At 42.6% G+C, this 20,935-nt stretch overlaps 1 protein-coding gene across 1 annotated transcript; it reads right to left on the bottom strand.

Annotated features, from left to right (window-relative positions):
* Positions 1-4,627: 4,627 nt before the first annotated feature.
* LOC142398776 (vesicle-associated membrane protein-associated protein A-like) lies at positions 4,628-20,609 on the bottom strand. The gene is made up of 6 exons (XM_075482944.1): positions 20,382-20,609; positions 14,367-14,519; positions 9,351-9,454; positions 7,410-7,490; positions 5,852-6,031; positions 4,628-5,620 (listed from the first exon to the last, which is right to left on the bottom strand). Exons 1-6 carry the CDS (start codon positions 20,437-20,439, stop codon positions 5,459-5,461), a joined length of 738 nt encoding a protein of 245 aa, XP_075339059.1. The 5' UTR covers positions 20,440-20,609; the 3' UTR covers positions 4,628-5,458.
* Positions 20,610-20,935: the final 326 nt, after the last annotated feature.

Below are 20,935 nucleotides of genomic sequence, written 5' to 3'. Positions count from 1 at the left end.
ACTGTTCAGTAAATTCAAACTAAGTGCACACTATAATTAAAAAAATTTCTTGGACAATTATTTAATATCTACAGTGGCTTCGTTGAATTACTTCTGCTCTAAGAATGACAGAGCCTTTGATAAATATGTTCAATCCATCGTCTTGAATGAACATTGCTAACCACCAAACCACCGTGCAGCCCGTATTCAATTAAATCATTTACTATTTAGTTAACTGCAGCTATCAGATTAGTTGCTAACAGGAAAGTATGATGGGATGTCTCAAATTGCATTGCTAAAGCCATTTAGATTTGTCCAGGAATTTAAATAATTTTGGATTTGATGTACAGGTCAAATTTCTTAAATGGCCCATATTATGCTTTTTGAATTTCCTCTTTTCTTGGGAGAGAGAAAAAAAAATAGAATAAAAAAAAATGAATAATCATAATTGAAGTCTGACCAAAAGAAGACATTTAAACAAATTAGTCTGACCAAAATCAAGGCTGAACAGAGGCACATTTCTTCTGCATGCATGCGCTCAATTAGACTCAAATGGACAGAGGCTTTTTACACATCCCTCCAATAAACAGAAGAAAAAGCTGCTAAGGATACAACACGATCCCAAGGGACGGGCATTCGTCTTTTTTTGTAAAAACAGTAAAGTGGAAGCATCCATTAACACGGCTGAACTCTGTTCTCAGAGTCCCTGCGTAGACGACAAATGACAATTGGTAAACAAGGCATACTAGAATGTTCTCTTACGTTATCGCCACCTACTGCACGGAGATATTGTTTCAAACGGATGAAAAAATAAAAAAATACCAGAGCAGTGTAGTGCAGGCCTGAGACTTTGTATCAACTCGCGGCTGCTTAAAGTAGTTTGGCCCAGCTAAAAGAGAGAGAACAGATTCCTTACACAAACTGGGCCTTATTATTATTATGTTGTGTGAAGATCTTATGATCAGTCAGAGTCACACCTGTAGTAGACAGCAGTCACTTTAAGAGACAGGAGATAAAACACTTTTTCTTTTTTTTACATTTAACCTATTCTGTAAGATCTCCTTAATTAAATAAAGAACCCTGAAAATAAACATAAATGGTCTCTTTAAATCTTAAAAACAGTGGTCTGTCAAAGGAAAGAAAATAAAGTCATTCTCACTTAAACGATTTACAAAGACTAAAGACTACATTTTGGGATGTTAATGTGTCGCCAGACGATAAAGGCAGAGCTCAGCTGTGAGGACTCAGTGCACAAATTTACCCCAAACACTGGGAAAGTGCCCCTCCTCACCAACCTGGGTGTGACAGTACACAGCAAACACACCACATGCAATAGAAAGTGCCCCAGTGCACTGCTTGCATGCAAATGTGAGGTCCTCACCACGGTGCCGAGCCTCCCACCTGGAGACACCCAGTCCACACTGAAACTAAAGAAACTTCCTAAAACGCAACAGAATAAGGGTTTAACAAAATTCAACAGAACAAACAAAACCAACAACCCAAATGGAAGATAAACAATATCGCAAAAACACGAGACAAATAAACATGACAAGAAAAGTTGACCAGCGCAAATCAAAAAGGTGCAATTAAGGCAAAAACAAAAGAAACCCAAACCTAACAAACCAGGCATGCAGCCACCATCAGAGACCAGCGAGAGAGAGCTGAGGAGCCTGGGCCAGGTGAGAGGCCGGGCCAGGTGAGAGGCCGGGCCAGGTGCGAGGCCGGGCCAGGTGAGAGGCCGGGCCAGGTGCGAGGCCGGGCCAGGTGAGAGGCCGGGCCAGGTGAGAGGCTGGGCCAGGTGCGAGGCCGGGCCAGGTGAGGCCTTATATGCTGCACCTGGGCAGGGGGAGGAGCCTAACTGAGCTCCCTCACTTCACATGCAATAAAAGAAACAACAATACCTCCTTAACTGCAGCCGGTTCACCGTACTCAGAGTGAAGAACATCAAGAAGATGGGAAAATATGACTTTAAAAATGGATGAAAGCTAAAGAAAGTATAAAATTTTAATACTCTTTTAAGTTTTTCTGTGAGGCAACATTTGCGAACATACTGAACACTGAAGAGAAGACACATTTCTGTTTATGGCGTCCAACGGAGCATTTAAAATGAATGATTGTGACCTGAGATGGTTAAACATGGAAACAGCCCAGAACTAAGGCAGATACGGCATGTATCTCCCCGCTGTTAACACTTGGATCAAAAATCGCCATTTTATCACGTCCTATGAAATCAAGGAGTCGTGTGATGTCATTTACACTGTTGATGTCCACATTTTTCATCCAGCAGCCACACCTCATCTATCACATCTCTGCTAACGTGTGACAGAATAAACAAGAGTGTTTTTTTCCCTTTTGTGTAACAAGCAGCTAAAAGAATTTGATTTTAGCGGCGCAATAGTCAACAGAAACTCTGGTGCATTAGGACAAACTATTAGGACATAGATTCAGAGCCTATAAAAGGGAAACAAAGCAACCAAAATTAGCACAAAAGATCCAATAAAAATATATTAAATGACCACAAAGACGTGGCAACAACAAATACTTCAACATGTCTATCTATAACTATACCCACTTACTCTAATTAGCCTAACATGCATGGTTTCAGTCGGTGGGAGGAACAGACCAAATCACCTTTTAAATGAGTCAATGCAACACAGGCCAGAATATTGTCCAGTTATGAATCAGGACTTTGAATGCACCTTCAGGTGTTTATGGGCCCAATCTAAACTTCTGTGACCATGTTTCTCTACTTTCTACACATAGCTTTACACCTTGTACTTCTGGACACATTCGGCCATAATGTTCTGAAACTGCAGGATGAAGGGTTCCTGGTATCTTCACATCTAATTTTCTGAAGACTTTTGCAGTTAATTTGGATATTACATCATCAATGCGTGCCGGATTGTCATGGTGATTGTTTCCCAAGGGTTACTTTAAGCAGAAGGTACCTTTAATGTGGTGGCCCTGAAGTTCAAAACACAACAAATAAGGAAAAGAGCTTTATAAGAATGGTAGGAACCAGGTGGCTATGTTACTGCTGTTTTGGGATCTAAAACCACGTTAGACCAAGTCTGGTTCACGAACCACAAGACTCCTCAAAACCTGGAGTAGATAATTGCACAGATAGTGTAATCTCCTCAAAACGATTTGTGATTTATAAAACTTATACTGTTTGTTTGTTTTGGGGGTATAAATAGTACTTTAAACTATATTTTTTTGTGTTTTTAAAAGAGTCCATACATACATAGTCCAGGTCTGAACAGTATAAGTTTTCTGTTTTTCATTTAGAACAGGTCTGAGGTGGTCGAGATCTAAAAAAAAGAAAAAAAGAAGAAGCAGTGAAATGTTTTTTTTTTTTTTTTTGCTTTTTCCTTAACTGCTGAATCGGATTCTAACCACAGTTTAGTGTTGTACTGTGAGCAGCTTAAAAAGCTTCAGAAGCTAAAAGTGTTCTTAGTTTAAGGTATTAATGAGAGTCGTACATCCCAGAAACAGGAAATGACTTTTTGACTTTTATGAAACATTTTTCTTTGGTCAAACTTTGCTGCGTTTTGTGAAACTTGTGTTTCCCGTTTTGAAAGTTTGTTGCAAAATGAGGGATTTTGCTGTGTTTTGAGAGAAGTTTTCCTGTAAACGTTTTATGATTTAATGCATTTTGCCATAATACTGGTACATTTACAACTTCGGAACCACAGTATTTCTATATTTTAAAGCTGGTCGTCTCCCTTTGGAGGTTTTCCGGGCATGTTCCACTGGGAGGACCCAGGACTCGGATGGGTTTTATGTCCATTCTGGCCTGGGAACACCTCAGGATCCCCCGGGAGGAGCTGGAGAGTGTTGCTGGGGAGATGAATGTCTGGGTTTCTCTCCTGGATGGATGGATAGATGACTAATAATCATGCACACCTTCATTGAGGAGGGGATGGATTACTTTGGACCGCACAAATTTAACGGCGTAGATCTCCTGAAAAATGATTTGTTCAATAAGCATTTAATGCTTTCAACTCAACTTTAAAAGCATAGAATACGGTCAGAATATTCGGTTATAACTGTGCACATTCTGATTGATTTACCATGAGAAGAAGGTTTGAGCCCCTGGCAGCACTTTATGTAAACCTTGACATACAGTTACAGTTTAACATGAAAGTGTCCTGCTCTTTAACGCCAAGAGGAAAAACTCCACAATGCAACGGTCTTTTCCCATAACGCGAATCACTCCACGTCACGGTTTGATCAAATGATTGAAGGTTTCAGTTTCATGGAAACTAATCGTCTTTTTCAGATCAAGCTCTGTATTGTATTCATCATCATCGGGCTGAAATTAGTTACGTTTTGGGACAAACTGACCACAGCGGGGTTCGCTCGTGCCAAACATCATAACGCACCATAAAAAATAAAAACCTCAAAAAAACCACAAGGCAACAATGTCTGTTTTGGTGCATAAACCCACTGAAATGCACCAAGTCCATTCCCCAATTAAAGATTTACCGCTGTTGAATCCAAACTTCCATCTCAAATCGCCCGGTGGGTCCAGTTGGTGAGGAAATAAAGCGTTTCCTGGAACGACTCTTTCCTTAACAAACAACTTAAAGCGGGCTTCGGCGCATCCGAGTACGTATCGATCAAAAGAAACACAGGAAAAGACGGCTATGAAAACGACTTTTTCATTTTTATTGTCAATGTTTAATACCATGGGACAGGATTTTAAGAATGGAAACCTTATTTCAGTCAATATATGCCTCAAGAGGAATATCTGTGAATAATAATAATAATAATAATAATAATAACATAACAATAATAATGTCTCCATTGGTGTTGTGAGGAAAAGGACAGGACAAATGTACAAGGAGGCGCGTATGTCCCCAGCTGGACCTGAACATTCCAACACAAGAAGTAGAAATTACAAACAAATTTACTTCAGAGGCAATCCAGCAACAGGTAGCAAGGTCTTTTTAAATGGAAGTTCTGTCCTCTTCTGTTTAAAAAGGATTTAAAACAACATTTACAAGACATCTAACATTCCATTCAATTCCTATTAAAACAACAGAGAGAGAAAGAAAGGAAAAAAAACAAACTGATCTTTTAACCGCTTCTCACCCGCGGCTCACAGTAGGTGCATTTTCCACCTTCCCACCACGTCACCTGTGGAGTCCAGCCTTCAAAAAACTGAAAACAAAAAAAAGGGGGGGAACAAAAAAAAAAAAAAAAAAAAAAAAAAAAAAAAAAAAAAAAAAAATCACTTCTCTTTCGCCTTTCTCAATTCTGTGCGCACTAACTGTGTGAGATTGTAAAAAGGCGCCGCCTTCGAATGATGCTGTACAGATGTGTTCACGGGAGGCCACGCTACCAATGATATGGCAAAGTCAACAGAAAGACTTGTCGGTTTTTCATTAATCTGGAGCCAGAGCAGGGGAGGGGCAGGAGGGGGAGAAGGGGGGGAGGGGGGGGGCGTGGATACGGCCGGCATGCATCTCCCAGTCTACAAGATGAACTTCCCTAGGAAAAATCCCATGAAGATGGCTGCTATGACGACGAGGAGGGAGGGCAGAAAGGTGGCGCTGGATTCTCGGCCCAGGAGGTTAGTTGAGTTTGATGTCATGTGGTCTGAGCGGGGCATCTTTCTCATTCTGATTCCATCGTCCTACCAAAAAAAAAAAAAAAAAAAAGGAAGAAGAAGAAGCATCAGCAGCGCATCAGGACAAGATGCACAGTGTTTACAGGCAGAGAAACTGTTCTGAAACCCAATAACAAAGATTGTACAACACCAGAAAGTCGTACGAGACATTCACAGCCGGTGTGTTAGCTGGACACAAACCCCCCCACCCACCCTCTCTCCACCCGTCTCATATTTGTTTTGTTATGCACGTCTGACCTTTAATTGCCGGTTCTCGTCGGTCAGCTTGTTGTTCTCAGACTGCAGCCTCTTGCACTTCTCCAGAACTTTCTTCATTTCCGTGTCGTCCACCGTAGTAGCTGCGGGAGCTGCGGCCGGTGTCGGCTCGGCCTTCACCGAGTTCATCACCGGGGCCGCTCTGGTCGCCTCCGCGTCATTCTGCCCGACAAAAAAGGGACGGAGAAGCGTGACTGAGGTGAAACGCAGCTCGGCCGGAGCTGAGTGAGGAGACGAGCCCTCAGATGCCGGGACGTGCCGAAGAAAGGCCGCCCCGTCCGAGGCTCACAGCGCCAGATCAAAGAGCAGAAAGTCCCGTTTGATGTGGCTTCGTGTCGTGGGGCGGGCAGAAATAAAGGCTGCGTTATGGAACTACAACTACTGCATTGTGGATGAAGGCTGGCGGACGTGTTTTGGACCAAATTATATTAAATTTGTCTCTAAGGTTGAGTGGAAGAGGGGCTTTTTTGGGAAGTTAGGCACCTCGAAAACCTCGAGTACCTTTTGAAATGTTTCTATTTCATGGTGGTTGAATTTCTGCAGCAATTCCAAAAGGATTCTCTTCATTTTACTCATCCCTATGATTTATACCTCTTACTTATTATAAAGTTTCTAAATATGCAATGTGTGAAACATGGGCAGCAGCACAGGTAAAAGAATGTAGGGAGGTCCTCTTTATGCATTTCATATGATACTTCCATCCTACATTTCACATACTAAACATGTTACAAATCACACGCATGCTACATGTGCCAAAGCGGAGAGTAGATACCATGCCGACTCAGCAGCCCACATATCCACTCTGTAACTGCTTACCAAGCTAAATCCGGCCGCCCCCGCTGGTATTTTCACCTGAACCGAGCTGTCCGGCGGCGCTCCTTATCTAAATCCTGATTACTCTCAGGCCTGATTTGTGCAAAGCTCCCGTTCCTCAGAGTTTACGGCTCAATAAAGTCAAATCTTTGTACCGGAAACCCGACGACACTTCCATCTCCGCACAGCTCAGACGGTTTCATTTTTCCTCTGTCCACGCCTTGAGGAATATTCATGAAACAGCACGGCCATTTTCCGGGGGGGGGGGGGGGGGGGGGGAAGAGGTCGTCATGGAAACACAGTTTGACGCAAGGCAGTCCAACGCAGGGCTGCCACTGGAACAATAACCAGAGCTAGCTTCTTCCCTCATGGGGGCATAAAGAACGGAGCCATTTCAATGTGTGACTCAACAACCAGAATTCATTTAACTTCAGATCCACAGTTTTATTTTGAATAAGTCACGTCTCAGTTACGCCTGCTGCAGTTTACGTGGCGTTTATTTTCAGTCAATCAGCATTGGAGTCCACCTTTAGTTTGCATATTCTAAAACTGCTGCCAGTTTCAGATAAAGCTAACAAGCCATGTTTCCTCTGCTTCGTCCCCTTGAACACCGTCCTTTGGACACTTTTTTTTTTCCCCCCTACTGTCAACAGTCGCTGTCCATAACCAGGAAGGAGACATGAAGTTATAAATATGCTGCTTTTAAAAGTGCCGCAGCGCTGCTTACCACTTTATCGTTTTCAGAAGGCAGCTCGAAGACGCATCTCAGTTTGGAATCCATGAGATCATCGGGTTTCGCATCTTTCCACTGGTGGAGATGAAAAATGGATGTGTTATTCATCAAGTCAAACTGCTAACAGCTGGACTCTCTCCACATACACACACACACACGTACGTCACACCGCTTCATACCATTCACATGCACAGCAGCCTTGAATCTATGGACATTAGAAGAGGAGAGAGCAGAGCCGCTTCATTCAAAAACACATCAATTGACTTTCTTTAAGTTATTCCATTGATTTTAGAAATTTTTTTTAACATTATGAATTTCAGACCTTCCAAACTCTGAGTGACAGAAATGACTAACAGATGGGTATGAGCACAGAGCAGCAACCTGGTTGAGTAATGCCATGATCAGTTAGTAACCACATTTCTTATTCCACAGCACTCATCAGGTCCAGTCAGACCGTTGTTCCCCTACATTTCCTGATTTTTTTAAACTCATTCATGGTCAGCCAGCTCAGGAATATAACTCCAAGGTCTGCATGAGTTTTACTGGCTGACCGAGCATTTGCTGTCCTCTGGTGGACTGCTGGAGAACACTCAAAGCCCTTTGCACACAGCCGTACAGCACTTTGTGCTCTGTGTAGTGTGTTTTTAGCCTTTTCTCTACTATATACAGACTCCTAAACCTATTAATGTGTCAGGGGAAAGACATTAACTCTGCTTCAGTCAATCCCGGTTGCAGTTTTTAACATAAAGAAAAAACGAGTCCTTGATGAGCACTTTGTGGAATCAAACATCCAGACACAAGCTCTCTGATATCTGCATGTCAACGTGTAAAGGATGAGGTCATTTTCAGGCAGCTTTGAGTTGTTCTGAGAAAGAAAAAGGAACCAATGACATGATTTGACTGGCGGGTGTCAGCGATGCTGCAAAAAGCTGAACTTTCTTCTGCTTTAAACCGAAACCAACACGAGACAAAAGCAACAGAACCACAGCGGACCTCTGCAGCGCGCGCTTCGTGCATCGATCACACTCATACTTAGACCTTAAAGAGTAGGGATGGGAATCGAAAACCGGTTCTTGTTGAGAACCGGTTCCCAGTGTTTCAATTCCTTAGAATCGTTTGGCAATTTTGCAATCGATTCCCTTTTCGATTCCAGTGGGCGCGAATGACGTCACCACGCAATGTTGCGTGGCTAGTCCGGCCCAAGCGGTACAAACGCTCGAAAGTTTGATTAAACATCCCTAAAAAAAGACAACAACAGGGCAACTTGCAAAGTGAATATTTCACCAAAGGGAGGAAATACTACCAACATGCAATAACTATGAATGAATGTCGCGTTTTCGATCTGCTCCGGACCAACGTTAGTGAATCTGAACCCAGCAACGTTAGCAACGTTAGCAACGTTAGCGTATCCTCGGCTAACACTGCAGGAACACTAACTAACAAACAAACACTGCCTATCATGTTAGCGCCATTTGCCTCATTGTAAAACCTGCTGTTAGTAACGGTTAAGGTTAAATGAATGCCTTCTCATACATTAAATTTAAAATTAAATGAGAGACAGAGCCTGAGTGGCTCAGAGCCAGAGGCTGGTGGTACTCCCCCAGTTCACGTCTACCTCCAGCTTCTCCTTTCACCAGAGCAGGGAAGAGTTAAATTACCCCGGCCATGATAGACCAATGTGGACCTCACCGTTGTTGGGTTTGTAAGGTCATGACTCATGTTACTTCTAAACTAAACAAAGTTGATGCTAATCGACCGGTTTGTTGTCCTTTTTCTCCAAATGAGAATCGATAAGGGAACCGATAAAGAACCGAATCGTTAAGCAGAATCGAAAATGGAATTGGAATCGTAAAAATCTTATCAATTCCCATCCCTATTAAAGAGCAACAGTAACATATTAAACATGTAGGTAATAAATAAATATAAATCACTCACCAAGGAATCCATGTCCGAAACATTTGGTGGGGCAAAAATCGTCTGCACCATGAATTTGTGTTTACTTTTTTCATTGGGGTCGTAGTCAAAGGGTTGTAGCATAACTGTGAAAGAGACAGAAGAACAACAACGTTCAGATGAAAGCTTCACATTTGGCACGGTAAACATCAAAAAGAGGGCACTGAACAAGTGTTTTAGGGACTAAAGGTGAAGTTTAGATGCTCACAAACAACCAAACATGATAGGTTTTTAACTCATCTACCGACTTGAACCAACTTATATTTAGTGTGAGCATCTTTAGCCTTTGAAACAGCATCCGTGCCTCCGAGCGAGCTTGCAAAGATCAGCCACATTTCTGTTGTAGATGTAGCCAGTCTCACACTCATGAATTTATCTTTAAGAAATGACAGACTGAGTCCACGCTGTTCAGATCTGGAGCTTCATTTAGACTCCACTACAGCCTCGAGAGTTGGGACCTATAAAAGCAAGCTTAAAGCAAAATATGCACCACTGTTTGCAAACTCTGACCTACGTCTACAAACCTTTTGGAGAGGGCAATTATTAGCGATGTGGTGCTTCACATTCCATGAAACACATTCACTTCTAAATCAAATGTTGAGATCAGCGACGCTATTTAGTGATCTACAACTATTCCACACAAAGAGACAGACATCAAATCAAATAAATCATTTCCACTACGTATCTAATAAGCGCCGCCTCAAGTGTCAGACTTGCAAACCCCCAGAAGGTGCAAAGGAGACCGACTCTCGTGGTCAGACGTTAAGCAGAGCAGCTCTCTACATCTGTGATGATGGAGAATGTGAAAGAACTCGTGAACGTCTGTCTCGTTGTTAGTTTTGGAAATCCAAAATCACATCAGGAACATCACACACCGTGTAAAATAAGTTGCACCTGTGAAAGTCCGGAAACAAATGGAGCATCGTCTCTCACGCCATCATTACTCTTCTTATCGCCACTGAGACTGACTCACAAACAACTGAAAATGTAATGAAGCCAGCAGAGATGGGGAAATATCATGACAAATGCCTCAGAGTGAGAGAATCCACGCCGTGTCGATCACGAGATAAATCACTGCCGCCGTGACAGCAGTGTGCCGATGTTGACTTTTTTCATAAAGCACATTTTAAACAACATCAGCTGAACCTGGACAGTAAACTTTCAACAGACAGAGCAATAAACCAATAATAAACACAAAATGACTGAGAGGGTTAATAAAAACAGGCCCAAAGATGTAAAAATCACTTTCCATTTAAAAACAAAAGGATCAAGACGGCAAAAAAAATCGTTCGAAATTAAACGCTAAACAGAAGAGGAGGTCCTTCAATATATAAAATCTAAAGTATTTAGTGAGTCGTAGTGAGTATAATGCAGTAGCTAACCGTGAGCACTACGGCTGGGCCTTCACCTCAGCCCTCAGTGCTGAAGAAAAAAAAAAATCATTGCGGGAAAAAAGGCTATCAACCTAGCCACAACATTGGTCTCGTCTTCCGCCATTCTGTCTCTCAACCATAGACATATTATAGGCCTATATTATGTCTATGCTCTCAACCGCTCCACTCTGCACGCTTTTCTTCTTCTTCTTGGGTTATTATGGCGGTTGGAAGCTTAACGGAAAAGGTGCATTACCGCCACCTGCTGGACTGGGGTGTGGATGCAAGAGAGCCCACTCTAATGCTAGACTGGGGCTGCACGCTTTTCGGACTCACGAAGGCCTACGATCTTTTTTTTTTTGTCCCGCCCACTTCAAATCAAACCGTGATTGGTCAATTTTCCCATCACTCTCCAAACCAAAACACATAGCTTGGCCTTCCCCGAGATGCGTGAAGTCCAAACCAATTAATGAGCCGGTTAATCTTGCTTCGATAGAGATGGACGATTCTGATTGGATAGTATGTTGCAGGACAGTAACCCTTTCATTGCCGATGTGAATTTGACAGTAAAACTTAACTTTGGAACATAGATTAGCGAGAATGTAGTATTAAATGTTTTGTATTAAATTAAATGAGAGTGATTGAGTTTTTTTGTATGTAAACATAAATTATTATTTTAATACTAATATGTTTTTGTTCTGAATTTTTTAAGGCCTTCTCTGAAGGCGTAGAAGGCCCTGAGGGTTCCCCTCTGGTATAATGACATAAAGAGGACATAAAGGGCAACATTCTTGGCCTGTTTGTGCCTCAATATCTGAGCCAGATACCTGCATGAGAAAACCTGAATTGAATAACTAAGAATAATCTTTGCCTCTTGCTCGTTGTTAAAGCTGCAGAAAGACTCAGAGACCAACCACATGCCTTTGTGACGCTTTTGTGTCATAGAAATGGCTCTTTACATGCCTACATTTGCATATCCTCTCAATGATTTCCTGTTTTAAAATTTCATTCATATTTTTCTACTGTATCGTGGCAGTGACTGCTAGGTTTTTCTCCCTCATATCTTTTTTGCTTAATTAGGTCATCTTTCCTATCCAATTTCAAGAGGATGTCATTTACTATCCAAATCTAATTTTGTGAGTCGTTATTGCCAATATGATTGTTCACTTAGTGCGATGTGCCATCCAAATTTGTAAAGTTTCATAGGAAACAGATGACGCTTTGCCAAATGGGTGGGAAGACTCCTCGGGTGTGTTAATATTATGCTCCTGTGCAAAAATGTTCCCAAACATCTGATGAAAGCAGTTTTTCATTTTCAATTTAAGTCAATAAGTTTTGACTTTTAATGAGGCAGGTAAAGACTGAGTTCTGATAATCTAAACTAGAAGAAATATGATCATCTCCACTTCAGACTTTGACACCAGCCCTCTTAACTTTGAAATATTCCTCAATTGAAAAAAGCCGTTTCATGATGGTTTAACGACACCGACTGATCAAACACAACGCCTATATTTCTCAGTGTCGGCTGCTGAGAGGAGCCAAAAACAAGCCAATTTGTTGCCCAATTTGTGGAGTCACTCCGTCAGGGGCACCGATCAGACACTCCGTCTTATTCTTGTTTGGATTCAACTGAAGGTAGTTATCTGCTAACCGTCGTTTGAGGTCATTAAATGTGACGATGTGTAAAACTGTTGCTTTAAAAGAACGGAACCCTGAGGGGTCAGATCATATCAGACACTACTGATCTGAATTATATGTACATTGAATTTTCTCTTAAAGCCATCCTAGAAATCTTTTTTAAAAAATTAATACGGCATGATCAACAGTGTGCAAGGCTGAAGTAAGGTATAGTAAGAGCAGAACCGCCAACTCTCCACAGTCTGCAGCCATCGTAGCGTCACCAGACGCTCTGAGAGGAGCAGTTTGAGTGTCAAACCAGGCTGAAACTGATCCAAAACTCTGCGTTGCTCAAGAAAAGAAAGAAGCTGGTCGGCTACTACTTTTTCTAAATTTCTTTACATCAAAGACGGTTTGGATGTGGGTCTATAGATCCCAATTGGGTTTCTTCAGTACCAGTTAAATAACAGTCGGGCCAAGGGCGAGTTGAAAGAGACAGATTTATGATTTCCACGATAAAAAGGCCAACAGAGTCGAAGGCTTCAAAAATAAAACTGTGAAGTTGGTTGGATATCAAGAGGACCTGCAGACGGTTCCATTTTAACAAGCGGATGTTCTGGTCATTAATCAACGAGGAGGAGGAGGATTAGGATGCGTGAGGAAGATAAATCACTGTGCAATTTATGGGATGGTGAGAAATTAGCCCCGATACCTCTGATCCTATCCAGAAAGAAAGCAGGAAAAGCACTGCAGGCAGCTTTTGTGAACACAGGTACCAGAGGAGCCGTGTTGGTGTTAATGGCGTCAAACGGGACTTTTTCCTATTTGAGGAAATGAGATGTGCGAAGTAAGATGTTCTGGAGTTTTTTTTAATCATCTCTTTCAAACACCTTGAAATGCAACCAACTTGGTAGTCTTTGCTAATCTCTCCCCAACTTTTCTGCACAGTCTTCTTAAACTGAACACAAACTGAAGCAGCTGGTGGAGAAAACTCAGGAACGGCAGCTGTTCTCTGTGAATCTAACCGAGCAGCAGGTAAGCTGACCGTTAAAAGAAGAACAAAAGCCTTGTGTCAGCAGGTAGGCCTGCGTATTCATTTCAATTAAAGTTTTGACCGTTTCCATCGTTTTCAGCGCCTTTGCTCTTCCCCAATGACCCAAACGAAGGCAGCCACGAGTCCACGAGAAAGTGAAACTATTCAGACGTTCGTTGACATTTTGGTTTCAAGGACTCTGAGGAACATTAAAAAACGAGCAACCATGTGATTTTGAGCCGAATGTTGATAAAAATTTAAATATTTATGACCTTGGAGCTTCTACTTTTCTTACGAACAACAATAAAATGATCACAATATAAAGAATAAATGGTATTACCCTCTTTAAAAGCTGCTTTTAGAGCTGTTCACACGCAGCCTAAAACCAACATCCCTGGTTGGCCCTTGTGAAACGAGTGTCACGACCTCTTCTCGTAACACTTGTCACAAGAGCAGGGCCTCATTAAGCAAATAAAACTTTAAGACCAACTAAAAGTAGATCATCTCTCATGAAAAAGGTACGTACAAGCACCCCCCTCAACGAGGAGAACGTACACCTTAAAGGCGTCCACTCACGTTCATTTTGTCGAGGGTTCACCGGGTCCCTCTGCGGCTACTTTTAAACAACCGCCAGCAGCTCAAATATCAGCCTGGACTGAACACACAGCATGAGCCTGGACTGATCTCCACTCAGCACACCGGACCAAAAAGACGAGGAGCAGAGCAACAACATATGTAGATGCCCGTTTTGAGGAAACGCCACATCGCTGTGTGAGCAGCTTTATGGAGTAGCTGCCATCCTGTACTGCTGGTACTCATCAGGCCGTGAAACCACATGTTATAGAGCATATCGATATTTTTTTTTAAAACTAACAACAAGTGGACTGTGGATTGTGTGGATAAATATCACCCTCCCCCAACATTTTATAAGACAAAGCTGAACACAAACAGGACAGTGAATAAATGGAGCCTCACCAGAGATGATGACGGTTTGGCCGGCATCGATGACGCCGCTGTTAGGCCGTACGCAGTACCTGCGCGGTGCTGTCGTCTTCACTTTGAAACACACTCTTCTGTCAGAAGGGTTCTTCAATTTGAGGTTAGTGGTGACTACATCTGTGAAAGGACCTGGCGGACAGAGAGCAACAAACACCAGAGCGTCATTAGTTTTGTATTTTGGAGCACAAGCCTCCCACAGTCTGCTAAAATAAATCCACTGCTACGCCAAACAGTGAAGGATGGACACTTCAGGCTCCATATTCACACAGTGAAAGGCCTTAGGAGAGCGACAGGCCAACCGTGGGTTTTTTTGGCCCAAGCTGAAAAGGAACTTTAAAGAGATTAGCAGAAAAAACACTGAGGGGCAACTCAATTAGACCTACGTGATTAAAAAAGTCTGATTCAATACTCTGTCTGGTGACTTGAGGCGGGGTTGCAGGATAGTTGTAGCGTATACACACACACACACACACACTCAACAACATAAAAAGAAAGAATAAAAAGAAAATGGCTAAACGGAGAAACAGATAAAGAGCGGAACACCCACAACGAGTTACAGCCAAACTAAGTTTTCTAATGCATAAAAATACAGTAAAACATCTGATTTCCATGGAGTATTTTTTTCAATTACTACGCCCGATTGATAGAAGGCATGACTATCTACAAATCTGAAGCTTAGCAACTCCAAAACTAACCCCACTCCCTGCATATGCCTCCAGACGCGATGCGCCAAACCACCTGAACCAATTACGCTTTCCTCCAGACAGATTATCTCATGTAGATGTCCCGTGATGATATTGGAAATGAAGCTCCTTCCCTGGTTGGGTCATATATCAGGAGATCAATAGTTATACAATGGTGCTCCATCTTGTGACCGAGCTTGCTTCAAATTAGGTCCTTAACCAGGATCAGCACCATCCAGCTTTGATCGTGCATGCCATGTCGAAAACACAACTGTATGCCAAGTCAGTGGTACCCCAAACTCAATCAGAGCAATTAGCCTGGGAGCCTGGACAAAATAACATGTCTCATGATGCATAGCCATCCCTCTTCGTGCTTCGCTTCAATATCGTCATGAATTATGGCCGATTTTGCACCCAACAAGATCTGCAAATTGCCAAAATTAATTTTCAATGTCATAAAATGTGCAGGTTCTGAGTTTTGACAGCTCAAATTTGATCACTTACTGAAGAATGAGGCAAGAGCGTTCAATCAAAATTTATTTCACAAGATGATTTCAGCTTCTAACGAGCATAAACCCTGAATCATCGAGATGAAAACAATCATCGAGCTGCGTTCTACCTCACGGTAAAGCCTGCCGTTCGCCTTCTTTCTCAAGCCAAAGGCACCTCTTTCCCTGCAGCCGTGCGCTTTCAGCTCAAGTTCAGACGACAAAGAGTGATCCTTTCGACAACACAATCCATCTAGAGACACAGTCGTGTCCATCTGTCAGTGGGTGAACACCATTGGAAGTGCTCGCTGCTCTGTGCACGGCAGGGGTTTCAGTCGGTGGTTGCCTTTTGACAAAAATCAGACTTTATGGTCATAAACAGCCACTACTCTGACCCAGAGGAACATCTGTTTAAACTTTTTTTTTGTTTTTAATTTAGATAAATACATGTTAATGAGTTAACAAGGTAAGTAACTGAACTCGATTTATTACCCGGAACAGAATTCTTTTTGCCACAGTTGAGCGGCCAAACTAAACCAGCTGCTTGGTCTTAATCCACCGGCTCCCCGTTTCGCCAGGGGATTGATTTATCTAAATGCTGTTGTTTACTTTGAAAATGCCTCCACGGACAGGCTCCCACTTACTTAATTGACCTCTTAAATACACATACGGCAGCTTGAGACCTGCAACCAGCCAACCAAATCCTTCTTTATGTGGCTATATGCAGGCTAAATAGAAAAGACCCATCTCTTTTTCTCAGCCTTCCTTACGAGTTGAGCAATTTTATCATCCCAGCAGATTTTTTTAAAACTTCTAATGATGTATCATTCATTGTTGTTTTTAAATGGTTGTTGCTTCTTTATTCTGTGAAGCCTTTCGGTCTACTTTTAAACGTGCTGTACTGTATATGAAGGAAAGTGACTTGACTTTTACAGTTTCCCAGCTCGGTTGAAGTTCACAAAGTCCACATTTAGCCTTTATTCACACCCATAAACCCAGAGAGATAAGATGCGATGCATGACTACACCGGGCTAAAAGATAGCTACGCTGATGAACAGTGTTGTGATCAACAGGTGCGGAACTAAAACATTCCTACAAACTTGAAAAACCTCAACCCAGACACGGTGTCGCACGTGACATTCCTCTTAACAGTCTGTGTTTCTCTGAGTGTCACTATGCACACACACGAGGCACTTCTTGCCACTTTTTCTTACTTTAACTTATTACAACTTCGGTCCTATTAATCCCAGCCATTCGTCTCCATCTTTGCCTTCTGAATCGTCATAAATCAACGTCCAGAAGGCCAACTCGCTGCAGTGACATTAACCGCAAACCAATGATTTCCCTCAATGAAATAACAACAAGAGATTTTCTGCGACCGAGACATTAGGGTATCTCAAATGTGATTTAGTACAGATCAAAAGTATGTCACAAATATGGTAAACACAGCCAGTCAGATGTCTGCAATCATCCACCCCACCTGCTGGCTCTGCCTTCTCCTTGAGGGACAAATGAGGACGCTTGTAAAAAGGAGTTTGAAACCCTGATACAATTTATTTATCAGATCCTCTTTCACTCGAAGTCTAAATAAGGACACAGATGGTCATTGTTTTGACATTGTGGAATTTAAAGCCGACCTGAGCAACATTTCTGCACTGCGTTTGATAAATTGTTAGCATAAGCCTGATGCCTGCACCAAAACAGATAAAACACTGGAAAACAGCTGCTCACGTCAGATGCACGCCCACGGAGCCCGCATCCACTGCCTTACTCTGCTCAAACAGCGCACCCTCCATCTCTCACCCTGCAGCATCTATGCTGAGTTAGGGTCCCCCAGGCCTGTCCTGGTCTAAAAATACCAACCAAGGAAAGGAGGGCTGCCCCCTCTAGCTTGCTGGAGGAATCCCAACAGAGGCTCCAAAACAGAGCAGGTCTGGCATGGATGCAGACCGATTTAGCTCGGTCTCGGTGACAGTAAAAGAAGCTGTGGCTCGTCCTCACTCTCCTCATATTGCTTCTCAACATCACGGCATGAACTCTCTCATTTTCCGGCGTGCTCCTCCTAAAGAAAGACCGTTTCTTCTTTGATTGGAGCTCTTTGGATTAGATTTCGTCAGTGTATAATTCTGATTCAAGCCTCCACATAAAAGAGGTTAAAAACTCTTTGCTACCTGATTCGTAAAAAAAAAAAAAAAAAAAAAGGCAGATGTCACATACATGTAGCATTAAATCAGCTTGCTCGTTACACTCCCTCGGAGAGCAAATACCAACTTATTTGCCACTGTTTGGCCATTTTCCTCCCCCCATATTAAGCCATGACAATGGGTTTAAGACCCTAACATTGGCATTTTCTTCCACATTCCTTGGGTAACATGTTTTGGCCTCAATAAAACAGGATAGTGTGATGGCACGCCTATGAATGGATTATGGCCGGTGAAGACCTCACCACTGTCATACCGATGCAATTTAGCCTTTCATCCATTTCAGTATACAAAGACCAAAAGGTTAACCTGATGAGGGAAAATGTAAATCCTGTGATCAGTAATCAGAATAAGTTGAATTACAGCAGAAATTCTTAAATCGGGTAAAATATGGTGGTCCATGATCAGATTATGATGGACCGTATCTGAGCCAGCTGACTAATCATCCATGTCCATTTAAGGCTCAGCAGAGGGACATTCATTTATTTATTTGGGTTTAACTCTTGACCTCCATCTTAAGGCTCTATGCAGCCAATATAACCCAACCCAAACAGATCCCTACTGTTGACTTTTTAATAATATTACCGAGTGATTTGATTATCATAGCACCATCAACCTGCTGCACAAATGAAACGTACGTTTAAATCAAGAGAACTAATTCAATACTGTCGATGACAAGCTCTCTCAAATTGTGTTTCCACTCAACTTGAAACAAGTTCAATTTATTTTGCAGGCTCAGGAAAGCTCTGTTCACCATCCCAAAGTGTGAAAGTAAAAATAGCAGCGAGGCAAATCCCTTTATTTACGTTCACACTGCACCGTTGTCGAGTTTTGGCAGGCCGGCGGGACACTGTTTCGCTTCTTCACAGCATCCTATGGTGTAGGAAAGGTGGAGTAGAGTTTAAAAAGCAACAAGCTGGACACCTCACCACAAAAATATCTTTATAAATCACGCCCCACCCATGGCTACCCTGTGGCTGTGTTTCTGAACTGTTGAAACTCATCAAGCCGAGCAACAACCAGTGCCCACCTGCACAATTACTGTATCATGAATAGCATTCCTTGTTGATTTCACTTCTGATACGCAGCCGGTGATGTATTTTAAAGATGTTCAGTGAACAGTAACGCAAACACGACAGCAACACCGCTGTAGGGACTTTCAGGCTTTAAGTCCAACGTTACAGGAGAGCCCAAAAGCTTCAAGAAGCTGATTTGCGAGACGTGACAAAAATGTGGCGGTATAACACAAATACTGCTAATCTAATATTAATCACGGAATAAAACGCACCGGAAAGACTAATAAATTCTTAGCTGCTCCCATGGGCATGGCAGTTGATTGTAAAGTGATTTTTTTTTATGACTGTGAAAGCCTTATCCACACCTTGTATCAATGACCTGCAAGACAAAAGGCTGACATTCTGCCTTTAAGGGCAGTACTGCATTTATCACCAATAAATCAGTGGCTCATTGGCAAAGAGGTCTCCACCACAGACAGATTGCTGACTGAGACGAATGCTTAAAAAGCAGAAAATAATCCTAGGGCCAGAATTATTGATGATGAGGATAAAGAGTTGTGTTGTTGTGGGGATTGTTTTACATCACTGTGGGTTTTGGACTGAACTGAAGAAAACTGAGTACAGTTCACTGTCACTTTCTTCACTTGTAATGGTCACTTGTTCACCACAGCAACAGTTTGGCTCACACAAATGCCACCAAGTTAAGCTAAATACAAGAGTCTCTTCAGTAACAGTTCAAGAGTATTAAGTGTGCAGCATTTAAAACAACTGTTTGGGAGCAGCTAATTAGATAGCAGGCTAGCCGGACTGTCGTTAGCCAACCGCTCACTGACACATCATTGAGCCTTATCTCTGCCAGGAAAGCAATCAGTGGCAACCGAAAGAGTTGATCCCCTCTGATTTAATATAAACGTGCTGTGATATTCCAATATTAATATCCAATACATCTGAAACGAGCTCACATAGCCTGCGGGTTTAAGAGAAACTAACGTTAGCGCAATGCTACAAAGAAAATCTGTCTTATGTTGACGTTACAGAGAGTTAGCCAAGTTTGTCACCAGGCTGTCAGTCACTTTACAAGCTTAACACGGAAAACTATGGGGCTTTAAATGTGTCCGTTTGTACGTTATGTGTTGCTACAAAGTTCATCCCTGCAGTGGGGATTTCAGGGCTGAGCCCCCCCACCCAGGAAAGAACAGTTTACTGTTATTAACACCGGTGGCACCAGCATAGTAGCAAACGCTACAACTTGGTGAATACACCAACAAACGTGCTGCTTAACGACACTTTTAACTCCGTTTGACAGCCGTTGATCGAAGACCCGCAGTCCTCGCACGCACTCCCTCTCTTGCTAGGTGTTGTCAGTGAGCTGGTCAGGAATAGCAGGCCGTCTACAAGCACGCCACGCCGGCTATCCACGTCACTACAGTTCGGGGCTCCAGCGGCCCGTCCTTCCCCTGGCTAACTTAAAATGGCGGTGAATGCTAGCTAGCCTGCTAGCACCGAAATTCGCTTTGCGGGAGCGTGAAATCATTCGAGTCAGGTTGGACTTCACCTCCACTCACCGGACACCGCGCACGCCGACACATTTTCATTCACCTACCTTTAAATTTGAGGTCAGAGGGAGGGTCGAGGATGAGGACCTGATCCAACTTGGACATCTTTAACGGAGGGGATGTACTTGGTGTCGGTATCGGGGACTGACAAGTGGAAATCCTGAATCCCCTTGCCACTACTGAGTCAAACGCTGACTGAGCTCTGCGAGCGGAGGAGCATGTGGGTACAAATACTTCAACGCGCAAGAGCACAGCCCTGTGCAGCGTCCTCGTGGCTCTGTAACTGATGAGATTATAGTACATTAAACTCGTTATACTTGTACACTGAAATACTTGGCAGGAAGAAGATCTGATAAAACGACAGGAGTCCCGCTGTGACCCTCATGATGTTAAATGTGACTTACCTTGTCCGTTTGAGGTGGAAATAACATCAAAACAAGAGCTGAGCCCGTTTTGTATAAACATCACAGGGCTGCCGCTTTGTGGGGGTAAAAACTAAGGTGCAAAGCAGGTCATAATAATGAGAAAGTATCCCATAATTATGACTCTACCTCTTAATTATGACTTTCTGTCACAAACAGATCTCAGCGTTTTTGTATAT

Source organism: Odontesthes bonariensis, chromosome 14 (genome assembly GCF_027942865.1).
Source record: "Odontesthes bonariensis isolate fOdoBon6 chromosome 14, fOdoBon6.hap1, whole genome shotgun sequence".
NCBI classification, from domain to species: Eukaryota; Metazoa; Chordata; class Actinopteri; order Atheriniformes; family Atherinopsidae; genus Odontesthes; species Odontesthes bonariensis.
The sequence above is the reverse complement of the archived record's forward strand: the minus strand, read 5'-3'. Positions and strand labels throughout refer to the sequence as shown.